Here is a 15,299-nt window from a genome sequence, read left to right on the forward strand (position 1 = left end):
ACATGGGTTAGTTATAGGACAGCAGAGACTCAAGCCACGATAATGGAATACAGACCAGGTGTTGGAGAGAGAGTTGTCTGTCTCCTCTCCTGGTATAACGGGAAGAGAATAGCGCCAGATGTAACGAGGCAGAGTAGTGCTGCTAGCCTAAGATTTGCTTTTAGTTTCTACTCATTTCTGTAGAGTTGACACAAGGGTTGCAAAATTCCTGTTGAATTCCGGATTCTCTGCTCATTCCTTCCTTATTCCGGTTATCTTTTAACAAGGATTTCTGGAAAACCTGAGAACTTGGGGGAAGTTAATGTCATTTTGCAACTCTAAGTAAGACAGCATGCTGGATCATGTCCATCAGAGGTCAGTGTAGTCGCTGTGGTTCACTGGTTGTGTTTCCATCTGCATGCGGTATCTGATAGGCTCCTTCTCTACAGCCATACCAGCTATTTGTGGCCCTGTGACAGCTTGACATTCTCACACCTCTGTTGGACTCATGAAGAGTATAGGATGATTCACCAGGAGACCATCTGACAAGAGAGGAAAGTTTTCTACCACGACCATGAGCAGCACTAGTGACTTTTGAATTATCAAAGAAGTGCAAGGAAGCCTAGGACAATCTCTGTATGGTGTAAGACAGGCATTGGGTGGCTAGTCCATAAAGGATTACAATAAACTGCTCAGCAACAGCCCTGGTGTAAGGGGACCGAAAATAGCTCAAAACAGTAACAATGGGTCGGCGAGAATTCTGTCAAGGCGAAACATGGGAGCATAGACAGCTTGCATAGCAACTTAACCTGAACTGCTCTCCTCGACCTCAATCCCCTCAACCAATCAGAAGAACTATCTGGACAAGGACCAAACGGTCCCGTTCACAGATGGTCCGGACATTTTTGTCCCTAAGCGCTTTACTGTTGCGGTGAGTCTGCATGCTGCCTCTCATTGTAGGGTCAGTTCGGGTCTGACTCTGATGTGGACATCATTATGCAGGAAGGGAAGGCAGACTTGTAGGAAGTGGCTGAGAGACATACCAGTCACAGGAGAGTTGAATCATTCAGGGGAGAGCGGGCCAAAATGGATGGTGAAAGTTAGAGGGCTCCAGTTGACCATACAGCATTAGGAGAGAAGACCGTCCAGACCAGCGTTTCTTACATAAAACTCAATAAAGAAACAGCAATCTGCACTCATAGCTGAAGTTGAGATCAAGACATCTCCAATTGATGACATAAGCAGCTTCTTCACTGAGTACTTAGAGATGTGCTGAGTCTGGTTTAAATAACAAACAAAAAGGTCCTAAATGTTCATTAATGCAGGGGACTTTTACTGCTTCCAGTACAGGCCGTTCTATAAGCCCATCTGCTCCATGAAGAAAAGTGATATTTTAAATTATGCAAAGACAGAAGGCATTACAGGGATGGGGGGGGGGGGGCATGGCTGGATCAGTGTGGAACGACGACGAGACAGCCTATAGGGAGGACGTATGAGCACTCGGAGTATGCTGTCAGCAAAACAACCTCTCATTCAACGTCAACAAAACAAAGGAGATGGCCGTGGACTTCAGGAAACAGCAGAGGGACAGCAGTGGAGGTGGAAAGTTTTAAGTTCCTCGGCGTACACATCACGGACAAACTGAAATGGTCCACCCACACAGACAGCGTGGTGAAGAAAGCGCAACAGCGCCTCTTCAACCTCAGGAGGCTGAAGAAATGTGACATGTCACCTAAAACCCTCACAAACCTTTACAGATGCACAATTGAGAGCATCCTGTCAGGCTGCATCACCGCCCGGTACAGCAAGTGCACCGCCCACAACCGCAGTGGACAACGCATCGCTGGGGGCAAACTACATGCCCTCCAGGATACCTACAGCACCCGATGTCACAGGAATGCCAAAAAGATCATCAAGGACAACAACCACTCGAGCCACTGCCTGTTCACCCCGCTACCATCCAGAAGGTGAGGTCAGTACAGGTGCATCAAAGCTGGGACCGAGAGACTGAAGAACAGCTTCTATCTCAAGGCCATCAGACTGGTCGACAGCCATTACTAACACAGAGAGGCTGCTGCCTACATACAGACTTGAATCATTGGCCACTTTAATAAATGGATCACTAGTCACTTTAATAAGGTTTACATGTCTTGCATTACTCATCTCATATGTACACTACCGTTAAGTTCGGGGTCACTTAGAAATGTCCTTGTTTTTGGAAGAAAAACTATTTGTTTTGTCCATTAAAATTAACATCAAATTGATCAGAAATACAGTGTAGACATTAATAATGTTGTAAATGACTATTGTAGCTGGAAACGGCAGATTTTTGCTGGAATATCTACATAGACCTACAGAGGCCCACTGTCAGCAACCATCAATCCTGTGTTTTAATGGCACGTTGTGTTAGCTAATCCAATTTTATCATTTTAAAAGGCTAACTGATCATTAGAAAACCCTTTTGCAATTATGTTAGCACAGTTAAACTGTTGTTCTGATTAAAGAAGCAATAAAACTGGCCTTCTTTAGACAAGTTGAGCATCTTGAGCTTCAACATTTGTGGGTTCGATTACAGGTTCAAAATGACCAAAAACCAAAGGACTTTCTTCTGAAACTCATCAGTCTATTCTTCTGAGAAATGAAGGCTATTCCATGCAAGAAACTACCAAGAAACTGAAGATCTCGTACAACGCTGTGTACAACTCCCTTCACAGAATAGAGCAAATTGGCTTTAACCAGAATAGAAAAAGTAGTGGGATCACTAGTCACTTTAATAAGGTTTACATGTCTTGCATTACTCATCTCATATGTATGAGACACAGACCTAATCATGGTAGAGACACAGACCTAGTCATGGTAGAGACACCATGACTAGGTCTGTATCTCTACCATGACTAGGTCTGTATCTGTGTGTCTACCACGACTAGGTCTGTGTCTCTACCATGACTAGGTCTGTATCTCTGCCATGACTAGGTCTGTATCTGTGTCTCTACCATGACTAGGTTTGTTTCTCTGTTTCTACCATGACTAGGTCTGTGCCTCTACCATGACTAGGTCTGTGCCTCTACCATGACTAGGTCTGGTCCTGTCTCTACCATGACTAGGTCTGTGCTTCTACCATGACTAGGTCTGGTCCTGTCTCTACCATGACTAGGTATGTGTCTCTACCATGACTAGGTCTGTTTCTTTGTCTCTACCATGACTAGGTCTGGTCCTGTCTCTACCATGACTAGGTCTGTTTCTCTGTCTCTACCATGACTAGGTCTGTGTCTCTACCATGACTAGGTCTGGTCCTGTCTCTACCATGACTAGGTCTGTGTCTCTACCATGACTAGGTCTGGTCCTGTCTCTACCATGACTAGGTCTGGTCCTGTCTCTACCATGACTAGGTCTGGCCCTGCCTCTACCAAGACTAGGTCTGGTCCTGTCTCTACCATGACTAGGTCTGGTCCTGTCTCTACCATGACTAGGTCTGGTCCTGTCTCTACCATGACTAGGTCTGGTCCTGTCTCTACCATGACTAGGTCTGGTCCTGTCTCTACCATGACTAGGTCTGGTCCTGTCTCTACCATGACTAGGTCTGGTCCTGTCTCTACCATGACTAGGTCTGGTCCTATCTCTACCATGACTAGGTCTGTTTCTCTGTCTCTACCATGACTAGGTCTGTATCTCTACCATGACTAGGTCTGTATCTCTGCCATGACTAGGTCTGTATCTGTGTCTCTACCATGACTAGGTTTGTTTCTCTGTCTCTACCATGACTAGGTCTGTTTCTCTGTCTCTACCATGACTAGGTCTGTATCTCTACCATGACTAGGTCTGTTTCTCTACCATGACTAGGTCTGTTTCTCTGTCTCTACCATGACTAGGTCTGGTCCTGTCTCTACCATGACTAGGTCTGGTCCTGTCTCTACCATGACTAGGTCTGTTTCTCTACCATGACTAGGTCTGTTTCTCTGTCTCTACCATGACTAGGTCTGGTCCTGTCTCTACCATGACTAGGTCTGTGTCTCTACCATGACTAGGTCTGTTTCTCTGTCTCTACCATGACTAGGTCTGGTCCTGTCTCTACCATGACTAGGTCTGTTTCTCTGTCTCTACCATGACTAGGTCTGTATCTCTACCATGACGAGGTCTGTGTCTCTACCATGACTAGGTCTGTGTCTCTACCATGACTAGGTCTGTTTCTCTGTCTCTATCATGACGAGGTCTGTGTCTCTACCATGACGAGGTCTGTGTCTCTACCATGACTAGGTCTGTGTCTCTACCATGACTAGGTCTGGTCCTGTCTCTACCATGACTAGGTCTGGTCCTGTCTCTACCATGACTAGGTCTGGTCCTGTCTCTACCATGACTAGGTCTGGTCCTGTCTCTACCATGACTAGGTCTGGTCCTGTCTCTACCATGACTAGGTCTGGTCCTGTCTCTACCATGACGAGGTCTGGTCCTGTCTCTACCATGACTAGGTCTGGTCCTGTCTCTACCATGATGAGGTCTGGTCCTGTCTCTACCATGACTAGGTCTGTATCTCTACCATGACTAGGTCTGTGTCTCTACCATGACTAGGTCTGGTCCTGTCTCTAACATGACTAGGTCTGGTCCTGTCTCTACCATGACTAGGTCTGGTCCTGTCTCTACCATGACTAGGTCTGGTCCTGTCTCTACCATGACTAGGTCTGGTCCTGTCTCTACCATGACTAGGTCTGTGTCTCTATCTCTACCATGACTAGGTCTGGTCCTGTCTCTACCATGACTAGGTCTGTTTCTCTGTCTCTACCATGACTAGGTCTGTATCTCTACCATGACTAGGTCTGTATCTCTGCCATGACTAGGTCTGTATCTGTGTCTCTACCATGACTAGGTTTGTTTCTCTGTCTCTACCATGACTAGGTCTGTTTCTCTGTCTCTACCATGACTAGGTCTGTATCTCTACCATGACTAGGTCTGTGTCTCTACCATGACTAGGTATGGTCCTGTCTCTACCATGACTAGGTATGGTCCTGTCTCTACCATGACTAGGTTTGTTTCTCTGTCTCTACCATGACTAGGTCTGTTTCTCTGTCTCTACCATGACTAGGTCTGTATCTCTACCATGACGAGGTCTGTGTCTCTACCATGACGAGGTCTGTGTCTCTACCATGACTAGGTCTGTGTCTCTACCATGACTAGGTCTGGTCCTGTCTCTACCATGACTCGGTCTGTTTCTCTGTCTCTACCATGACCTGGTCTGGTCCTGTCTCTACCATGACTAGGTCTGGTCCTGTCTCTACCGTGACTAGGTCTGGTCCTGTCTCTACCGTGACTAGGTCTGGTCCTGTCTCTACCGTGACTAGGTCTGGTCCTGTCTCTACCATGACTAGGTCTGGTCCTGTCTCTACCATGACGAGGTCTGGTCCTGTCTCTACCATGACTAGGTCTGGTCCTGTCTCTACCATGACGAGGTCTGTTCCTGTCTCTACCATGACTAGGTCTGTATCTCTACCATGACTAGGTCTGTGTCTCTACCATGACTAGGTCTGGTCCTGTCTCTACCATGACTAGGTCTGGTCCTGTCTCTACCGTGACTAGGTCTGGTCCTGTCTCTACCATGACTAGGTCTGGTCCTGTCTCTACCATGACTAGGTCTGTGTCTCTACCATGACTAGGTCTGTGTCTCTACCATGACTAGGTCTGGTCCTGTCTCTACCATGACTAGGTCTGGTCCTGTCTCTACCATGACTAGGTCTGGTCCTGTCTCTACCATGACTAGGTCTGGTCCTGTCTCTACCATGACTAGGTCTGGTCCTGTCTCTACCATGACTAGGTCTGGTCCTGTCTCTACCATGACTAGGTCTGGTCCTGTCTCTACCATGACTAGGTCTGGTCCTGTCTCTACCATGACTAGGTCTGTCTCTCTATCTCTACCATGACTTCGTCTGTGTCTCTACCATGACTAGGTCTGTGCCTCTACCATGACTAGGTCTGTTCCTGTCTCTACCATGACTAGGTATGTGTGTCTGTCTCTACCATGACTAGGTATGTGTGTCTGTCTCTACCATGAATATGTCTGTGTCTGTCTGTCTACCATGACTAGGTCTGTGTCTGTCTGTCTACCATGACTGGGTCTGTGTTTGTCTGTCTGCCATGACTAGGTCTGTACTTAGATTCATGTCCTCCCTTCAACTTTCCTCTTGTAATACAACCTAATTTCCATAGTGATATGACAACCTCTGTCTTTCCCAGACACTCACACCAGGCCTCTCCGCCGTGAACCCTGCATGTTAGACAGCACAAGGAAGGAAGGTGCGTCTCAGCGACACAGTCTGTTTTGCATCGGCTGTATTTTTGAATAATTTACATCTGCATCTTAATGAAAGAACCTGTTCATCAAAAGTGATGAAATGCATTTTGTGAATGTTGACTTGTCCACGTTGTTAAGGAGAAATCTGGTTATGTGCAGCCTGGGAGGGGAAGGGAGGGGAGGAGAGAGAAGGAGAGGGGAGAGGAGAGGAGAGGAGGTGATGGGAGAGATAAGATCTTGTCAAGCAAGAGAATGGCGTCTGTCCCTCTGGCTGAAGGACATGCAGTACACACACGTACGCACACACACACACACACTACCACACACACACACAGAGTAGAGGAGGAGGACGGAGGATGAGTGGCTGGGTGGAGGAGGGAGGGAGGTGGTGGATGAGGAGGAGGGGGGCTGACAGACAGTCTCTCTGGGGTTTAGCATGTGGTTGGGCTGTTCTGTAACCATCAATTGGACCATGAATGTGGTGTGTAGTCAGGCCCCAGTAGAGACAGCCGGGGTTGGCAGAGCTGAAAGTCACAGGCTCCATGCTGAGAGATGTTCACTCTGGATGGGGTTAAAGATTGATGGATGGGCAGATGGACTGAAAAACATGATGAAAACCTGTTTGTACCTGCTCTATGTTTACAGGCACTACACACACACACACACACACACACACACACTTGGCTTAGCTCCATGGATTCCACACGTGTTGAGGACCAGTCAGCTTTCCATGCAAACAAATGCATGTGTTTACACGCACACACACTTGCACATATGTACACAAACCTTTTCCCACATACAGTGTCTGAATATCGAGAGACCCATCAAGACCCTCTGCCATCTGCTTGTCCTCCTTTTCACTTCACTCTCTTGATTACACATCATCGGAACAAATGTTCCTTTTCACTTCACTCTCTTGATTACACATCATCGGAACAAATGTTCCATTTCACTTCACTCTCTTGATTACACATCATCGGAACAAATGTTCCTTTTCACTTCACTCTCTTGATTACACATCATCAGAAGAAATGTTCCTTTTCACTTCACTCTCTTGATTACACATCATCAGAACACATCACGTTCCTTTTCACTTCACTCTCTTGATTACACATCATCAGAACAAATGTTCCTTTTCACTTCACTCTCTTTGATTACACATCATCAGAACAAATGTTCCTTTTCACTTCACTCTCTTGATTACACATCATCAGAACACATCACGTTACTGTGTGTTCATTATTTCATCACTTTTTTTGTTATTGGTCTCAGAATACGTGTCATTCTGCTCATGGTTGAGAAGAGAGCCAGTGGTTGGCTGGTTGTCACCTTTGACCCCAACCACACAGGTTCACTGTTCCATGCAGGAGTCAATAGAAACTGCTGGACCATCTGAACAGACTACATTTGTCCAAAGCTTTTTGTAAACTATCATTAGCTTCAGTCTTTTACCTGAATCATTGAGTTACGGTTTAATGCCTTGTGCTCATTCTTAGAATAGCCTTGTATTAATGTAGATGTTTCTCTCTCGCCCTCTCTCTCTTTCCAGACGTTGGAAGCTGTGATGACCTTTAAGTACTCGGGGGGAGCAGGCAAGGTGGAGGGCTACTATCGGGACCTGTCCTTGGGAGTGCATGTTGACGTAGAACCCTCTGTGTTCTTCACCAGAGTCAGCACACTACCGGCCACCAGGTAAACACTATCATTCATTTAAAAAAAACCTTATTAACTATCAATTCTGGGGAGCGGCGAACAGAGAGCAATCATTAAGGTTGCCTTCCCTTCCTATGGATTAAGTGCATCGGCAGACAGTCGACATCACTGTCCCAACAACTCCCAGCAAAAACACAACCACCGCACTACGTTGTCGCAACTTTGACACAACGTTGCAGTGTTTGCTCGGCTGTTACTTGTGTACCGTGAACTGGATGTTTCCGCTTCTCTTATCCTGCTGTATCTTTCATTCCTACCCTCAACAGTCATCCGACTAACTCCTAGTACGGCCAGTCCTATTAGTAAGAGCACTGTGTTGTGTTCCACGGTTCCACTTTAACTGTGATGACGCAAAGTGTTTGTTGTGTTTTTCCATCTTGACTGGGTAAACACGTCGCACCAGATCCCCTCAGTCCCCACTTCCTGCTCCTCTACCCAGCAGACCAGACCAGCCCAGACTAGACCAGCGCTCTGCTCTGCTCAGTGACAATTATTGTCGCTGTAACAATGGGAAATCGGAAAGATGGCATTTCTACTGACAGGCCTAGGTGGGAACTAGAAAATGAATATTATCTCTCCTAGCTCTCGCTCCCTTTCTCTCTCTCCTCTCTCTTGCTCTGTCTCCTCTCCCCCCCCCCTTGTCATCTCTCCGGCTCTGTGGAAAAAGCCAGGTTGCAGAAGCGAGGGAGAGAGGGAGGGAGACAGATCGTACTCCAGTAATCACCACTTGAGGTGAATCATTTGCTGTAATAATATCTGCAGTTTAACCAATCCATCTTTCTCTCTATCTTTCTGCTCTGGTGATAAATCTGTCTCTTCTCTCCTCCGCCCTGCAGTCACTATCATCTTGTCACTCCCCCTTTTCCTCCCTCCCTCACTCATAGGTCTGCCTCTCCCTCGCTACCTCCCTCCTCCCCCCCAAACTATTTCTCCCCATCAGACACAGTAGATTTGGAGATTTTGCTCCTCCAATCTCGACGCGAGTCTCTCTGGATGTTTCTCAAGCGATACTGCGTTGTCTCAGAAAGGAAAGGTCGTGACATTTCCACAGAGAATATCCTCTGTATATCTGTTTACAGTATCCCAGCAGTACTGTCTCTCTCTGGCTTCGCATGACAAAAGTTGACGTTAATTGAGAGGTGATTCTCAGAGGAGATCCATAATTCACTGTGAAAGTAGGAAGGAGACAGAGAGTGGAGGAGAGAGAGGGAGAGGAGAGGAGACCAGGTGCCAGAAGAGTCAGTGTGGGTTTCTCTCTCTGACCCCATTTGACACATTAGATCTGGGTGTAAATGAATAGACGGTATCTTGAGTCCTTTACTGTCCGTCGTTTTAGACAGGGCTTAGTTAGAGCTGCATACATTTGCCTTATCTTTATACGTAGATCTTTCCATATTGTCTACTGCAGTTTCCCAGTTTCTAAATTGTCTGGAATAATGCAGTTGAGAAGCAAGTGAACTCCTCTAATCATCCATCGCTTTCTGTCTGTATTTTCGTCCGTCCTCTGTGGCTTCAAAGTGTGGACTTAAAGAGACCTTTGAAAAGGAATGTGAATGAAACCTATTTTTCTAGTTCTGTACTGCTGCTCTTACACTGTAGCACACTACTGCTGTGAGGGGGAAAGAGGGAGGGACTGTCTCTTTGTCGGTTTCTCTTTCTCTCTCTCGCTTTCTCTCGCTCTATATTTCTGTCTCGCTCTATCGCTCTCATCTCTGGAGAACCTTTCTGTGGCTTGGTGTAGTGATTAAGTGGGCCAGTGCAGCTCACTTCATTCCATTACAGTACATAAAAGCAGGTCTTTCACAGAAAAAGCCCTTAAATAGGGAGAGACTGAAACAGAGAAAAGGATGCTTGTTGGTCTCTCTCTGTCTCTCTCTCTCTGTCTCTCTCTCTCTGTCTCTCTCTCTGTCTCTCTCTCTCTCTGTCTCTGTCTCTCTCTGTCTCTCTCTCTCTCTGTCTCTCTCTCTGTGTCTCTCTCTGTCTCTGTCTCTCTGTGTCTCTCTCTCTCTGTGTCTCTCTCTGTGTCTCTCTCTCTCTCTGTGTCTCTCTCTCTGTGTGTCTCTCTCTGTGTCTCTCTCTCTCTCTCTCTCTCTGTCTCTCTCTCTCTGTCTCTCTCTCTCTGTCTCTCTCTCTCTGTCTCTCTCTGTCTCTCTCTCTGTGTCTCTCTCTCTCTCTCTGTGTCTCTCTCTCTGTCTCTCTCTGTCTCTCTCTGTCTCTCTCTCTCTCTCTCTCTCTCTGTCTCTCTCTGTCTCTCTCTCTCTGTCTCTCTCTGTCTCTCTCTCCCTCTCTGTCACTCTCTCTGTCTCTCTCTCCCTCTCTGTCACTCTCTCTGTCTCTCTCTGTCTCTCTCTCTCTCTCTCTGTGTGTGTCTCTGTCTCTCTCTCTCTCTCGTTGTCTCTCTCTCTCTCTGTCTCTCTCTCTCTCTCTATCTGTCTCTCTATCTATCTCTCTCTCTCTCTCTCTCTCTCTGTCTCTCTCTCTCTGTCTCTGTCTCTCAATTCAATTCAATTCAAGGGGCTTTATTGGCATGGGTAACATGTGTTAACATTGCCAAAGCAAGTAAGGTAGATAATATATAAAGTGAAATAAACAATAAAAATTAACAGTAGACATCACACATACAGAAGTTTCAAAACAATAAAGACATTACAAATGTCATATTATATATATATATACAGTGTTTTTACAATGTACAAATGGTAAGGACACAGGATAAAATAAATAAGCATAGATATGGGTTGTATTTACAATGATTCATGTTCTTCACTGGTTGCCCTTTTCTCATGGCAACAGGTCACAAATCTTGCTGCTCTGATGGCACACTGTGGAATTTCACCCAGTAGATATGGGAGTTTTTCAAAATTGGATTTGTTTTCGAATTCTTTGTGGATCTGTGTAATCTGAGGGAAATATGTCTCTCTAATATGGTCATACATTGGGCAGGAGGTTAGGAAGTGCAGCTTAGTTTCCACCTCATTTTGTGGGCAGTGAGCACATAGCCTGTCTTCTCTTGAGAGCCATGTCTGCCTACGGCGGCCTTTCTCAATAGCAAGGCTATGCTCGCTGAGTCTGTACATAGTCAAAGCTTTCCTTAATTTTGGGTCAGTCACAGTGGTCAGGTATTCTGCCGCTGTGTACTCTCTGTTAAGAGCCAAATAGCATTCTAGTTTGCTCTGTTTTTTTGTTAATTCTTTCCAATGTGTCAAGTAATTATCTTTTTGTTTTCTCATGATTTGGTTGGGTCTAATTGTGCTGCTGTCATGGGGCTCTGTGGGGTGTGTTTGTGAACAGAGCCCCAGGACCAGCTTGCTTAGGGGACTCTTCTCCAGGTTCATCTCTCTGTAGGTGATGGCTTTGTTGTGGAAGGTTTGGGAATCGCTTCCTTTTAGGTGGTTATAGAATTTAACAGCTCTTTTCTGGATTTTGATAATTAGTGGGTATTGGCCTAATTCTGCTCTGCATACATTATTTGGTGTTCTACGTTGTACACTCAGGATATTTTTGCAGAATTCTGCGTCCATAGTCTCAATTTGGTGTTTGTCCCATTTTGTGAAGTCTTGGTTGGTGAGCGGACCCCAGACCTCACAATAAAGGGCAATGGGCTCTATGACTGATTCAAGTATTTTTAGCCAAATCCTAATTGGTATGTTGAGATTTATGTTCCTTTTGATGGCATAGAATGCCCTTCTTGCCTTGTCTCTCAGATCGTTCACAGCTTTGTGGAAGTTACCTGTGGCGCTGATGTTTAGGCCAAGGTATGTATAGTTTTTTGTGTGCTCTAGGGCAACAGTGTCTAGATGGAATTTGTATTTGTGGTCCTGGTGACTGGAACTTTTTTGGAACACCGTTATTTTGGTCTTACTGAGATTTACTGTCAGGGCCCAGGTCTGACAGAATCTGTGCATAAGATCTAGGTGCTGCTGTAGGCCCTCCTTGGTTGGTGACAGAAGCACCAGATCATCAGCAAACAGCAGACATTTGACTTCAGATTCTAGTAGGGTGAGGCCGGGTGCTGCAGACTTTTCTAGTGCCCGCGCCAGTTCGTTGATATATATGTTGAAGAGGGTGGGGCTTAAGCTGCATCCCTGTCTAACCCCACGACTCTGTGTGAAGAAATTTGTGTGTTTTTTGCCAATTTTAACCGCACACTTGTTGTTTGTATACATGGATTTTATGATGTCGTATGTTTTACCCCCAACACCACTTTCCATCAGTTTGTATAGCAGACCCTCATGGCAAATTGAGTCGAAGGCTTTTTTGAAATCAACAAAGCATGAGAAGACTTTGCCTTTGTTTTGGTTTGTTTGGTTGTCAATTAGGGTGTGCAGGGTGAATACATGGTCTGTTGTACGGTAATTTGGTAAAAAGCCAATTTGACATTTGCTCAGTACATTGTTTTCATTGAGGAAGTGTACGAGTCTGCTGTTAATGATAATGCAGAGGATTTTCCCAAGGTTACTGTTGACGCATATTCCAAGGTAGTTGGGGTCGAATTTGTCTCCATTTTTGTGGATTGGGGTGATCAGTCCTTGGTTCCAAATATTGGGGAAGATGCCAGAGCTAAGGATGATGTTAAAGAGTTTTAGTATAGCCAATTGGAATTTGTTGTCTGTATATTTGATCATTTCATTGAGGATACCATCAACACCACAGGCCTTTTTGGGTTGGAGGGCTTTTATTTTGTCCTGTAACTCATTCAATGTAATTGGAGAATCCAGTGGGTTCTGGTAGTCTTTAATAGTTGATTCTAAGATCTGTATTTGATCATGTATATGTTTTTGCTCTTTATTCTTTGTTATAGAGCCAAAAAGATTGGAGAAATGGTTTACCCATACATCTCCATTTTGGATAGATAATTCTTCGTGTTGTTGTTTGTTTAGTGTTTTCCAATTTTCCCAGAAGTGGTTAGAGTCTATGGATTCTTCAATTACATTGAGCTGATTTCTGACATGCTGTTCCTTCTTTTTCCGTAGTATATTTCTGTATTGTTTTAGTGATTCACCATAGTGAAGGCGTAGACTCAGGTTTTCCAGGTCTCTATGTTTTTGGTTGGACAGGTTTCTCAATTTCTTTCTTAGATTTTTGCATTCTTCATCAAACCATTTGTCATTGTTGTTAATTTTCTTCGGTTTTCTATTTGAGATTTTTAGATTTGATAGGGAAGCTGAGAGGTCAAATATACTGTTAAGATTTTCTACTGCCAAGTTTACACCTTCACTATTACAGTGGAACGTTTTACCCAGGAAATTGTCTAAAAGGGATTGAATATGTTGTTGCCTAATTGTTTTTTGGTAGGTTTCCAAACTGCATTCCTTCCATCTATAGCATTTCTTAATGTTACTCAGTTCCTTTGGCTTTGATGCCTCATGATTGAGTATTGCTCTGTTTAGGTAGACTGTGATTTTGCTGTGGTCTGATAGGGGTGTCAGTGGGCTGACTGTGAACGCTCTGAGAGACTGGGTTGAGGTCAGTGATAAAGTAGTCTACAGTACTACTGCCAAGAGATGAGCTATAGGTGTACCTACCATAGGAGTCCCCTCGAAGCCTACCATTGACTATGTACATACCCAGCGTGCGACAGAGCTGCAGGAGTTGTGACCCGTTTTTGTTGGTTATGTTGTCATAGTTGTGCCTAGGGGGGCATATGGGGGAGGGAATGCTGTCACCTCCAGGCAGGTGTTTGTCCCCCTGTGTGCTGAGGGTGTCAGGTTCTTGTCCGGTTCTGGCATTTAGGTCGCCACAGACTAGTACATGTCCCTGGGCCTGGAAATGATTGATTTCCCCCTCCAGGATGGAGAAGCTGTCTTCATTAAAATATGGGGATTCTAGTGGGGGGATATAGGTAGCACACAGGAGGACATTTTTCTCTGTTAGGATAATTTCCTTTTGAATTTCTAGCCAAATGTAGAATGTTCCTGTTTTGATTAATTTAATGGAGTGAGTTAGGTCTGCTCTATACCAAATTAGCATACCCCCTGAGTCCCTTCCCTGTTTCACACCTGGTAGTTTGGTGGATGGGACTACCAGCTCTCTGTAACCTAGAGGGCATCCAGTGGGTCTGTCTCCTCTATACCAGGTTTCTTGCAGGATGACAATGTCTGTATTACCGATTTCTTTGGTGAAGTCCGGGTTTCTGCTCTTCAGGCCAAAGGCAGATGACCTCAGGCCTTGGATATTCCAGGATGAAATAGTAAAGGCTTTTTGTTCCATAAAGTGTCCAATGTTGTTGGTCGTGGTTTGGCCTCAGGCCAGTAAGTGTGAGCAGAGCCTGCTGAGCATCTGGTACATTCCATTGGCTTGGGCGAGTGTGAGAGTGGGGGTTGGGACTGTTTGCCCGCTCACTACCTGGGCGTATGTGTGGCTTCCATGTTGAGGCCCTCTTTGTGGGGGTGGGGTGCATGGGGTGGGCAGGAGTGGCATAGGTCTGATCTGAGGGGGTCTAAATGGGGTGTGGGCATGGTTGACGTGGGGGGGGGTGTTGATTGGTTGGGGTAGGGGTGTGGATGTGTCTGGGTGTGCGGTGGTCTGGATGTAATTCCTCTTGGCGTGGGTCCTCTATGTGTAGGTCCAGGGGGGGTCCTGCAGGTCTGGGAGGGTGTCTCGCTGGTCTGGGTGGGGTGTCTATTGATCTGTTGCTCCTGTGTGAAGTGTTGGGGATACGTTTGAGAGCGATGTCCTTTAGAGTTCGGGCAAAGATGGGCACTGCTGCCTTGTAGAGGTGGACCTGGTCATAGAGGCTGTTCAAGTCCAGGGTGGAGTGGTGGGCCAGGAAAACGTTTGGTTTTGAGGCACAGTCACGGGAAATACTTGCGTTTACCCGCTGTATTGTGGCAGGGTGGTAGTATTTTCGTGGTAGCAGGTTGGAGATAATTCCACTTGTGTGTTGGGGAAAGTAGAAGAAGCCTTTTCAATCACTGCCTTCAGTGCTGTGGCCACTCTTTCCTGCTGTGCCCTCAGGTCGTTTGTGCCTGTGTGTATCATTATGTGGCTGGGTGAGCCTAGTTTGGCCTCAGACAGAAGGTCAATGGCGCGCTGGGTGTTTGGACACCAGAGTTTAGACACACAGTGTTTGGGAAAACGTTTTTTTTCTTCTATATATTTCCCATTTGAGTCCATAAGTAGTACAATCTGTGTCTTGTGTTTGTCCTCAGTGGGTGTGGGGGGGGTGTCAGAAGGGCTATCAGGGTGGCTGACAGGGGGGGTGCTCAGAGGGGGTGAGAGCCGCTGGGCTTGGGGTTCTTCATTTGTCTGTTCTGCTGTGATGTCGACTCTATGGTCAGGGTCTGGTGTGGACTGTTCTGCTGTGGTGTCGAGACTTTTGTTGGGT

The 15,299-nt window shown here is 45.9% G+C and overlaps 1 protein-coding gene across 2 annotated transcripts in view; it reads left to right on the top strand.

Annotated features, from left to right (window-relative positions):
• The window catches only part of LOC135549826 (trafficking protein particle complex subunit 9-like), a 367,075-nt gene that overhangs the window by 201,904 nt on the left and 149,872 nt on the right, over positions 1-15,299 (top strand). For both annotated transcript variants that reach the window (XM_064980154.1, XM_064980155.1), the window contains one exon: positions 7,809-7,951. In XM_064980154.1, the coding sequence (XP_064836226.1) occupies positions 7,809-7,951 (143 nt within the window). The remainder of the gene's footprint in view (positions 1-7,808; positions 7,952-15,299) is intronic.

The sequence above is a fragment of the Oncorhynchus masou genome, chromosome 12 (assembly GCF_036934945.1).
Source record: "Oncorhynchus masou masou isolate Uvic2021 chromosome 12, UVic_Omas_1.1, whole genome shotgun sequence".
NCBI lineage: Eukaryota > Metazoa > Chordata > Actinopteri > Salmoniformes > Salmonidae > Oncorhynchus > Oncorhynchus masou.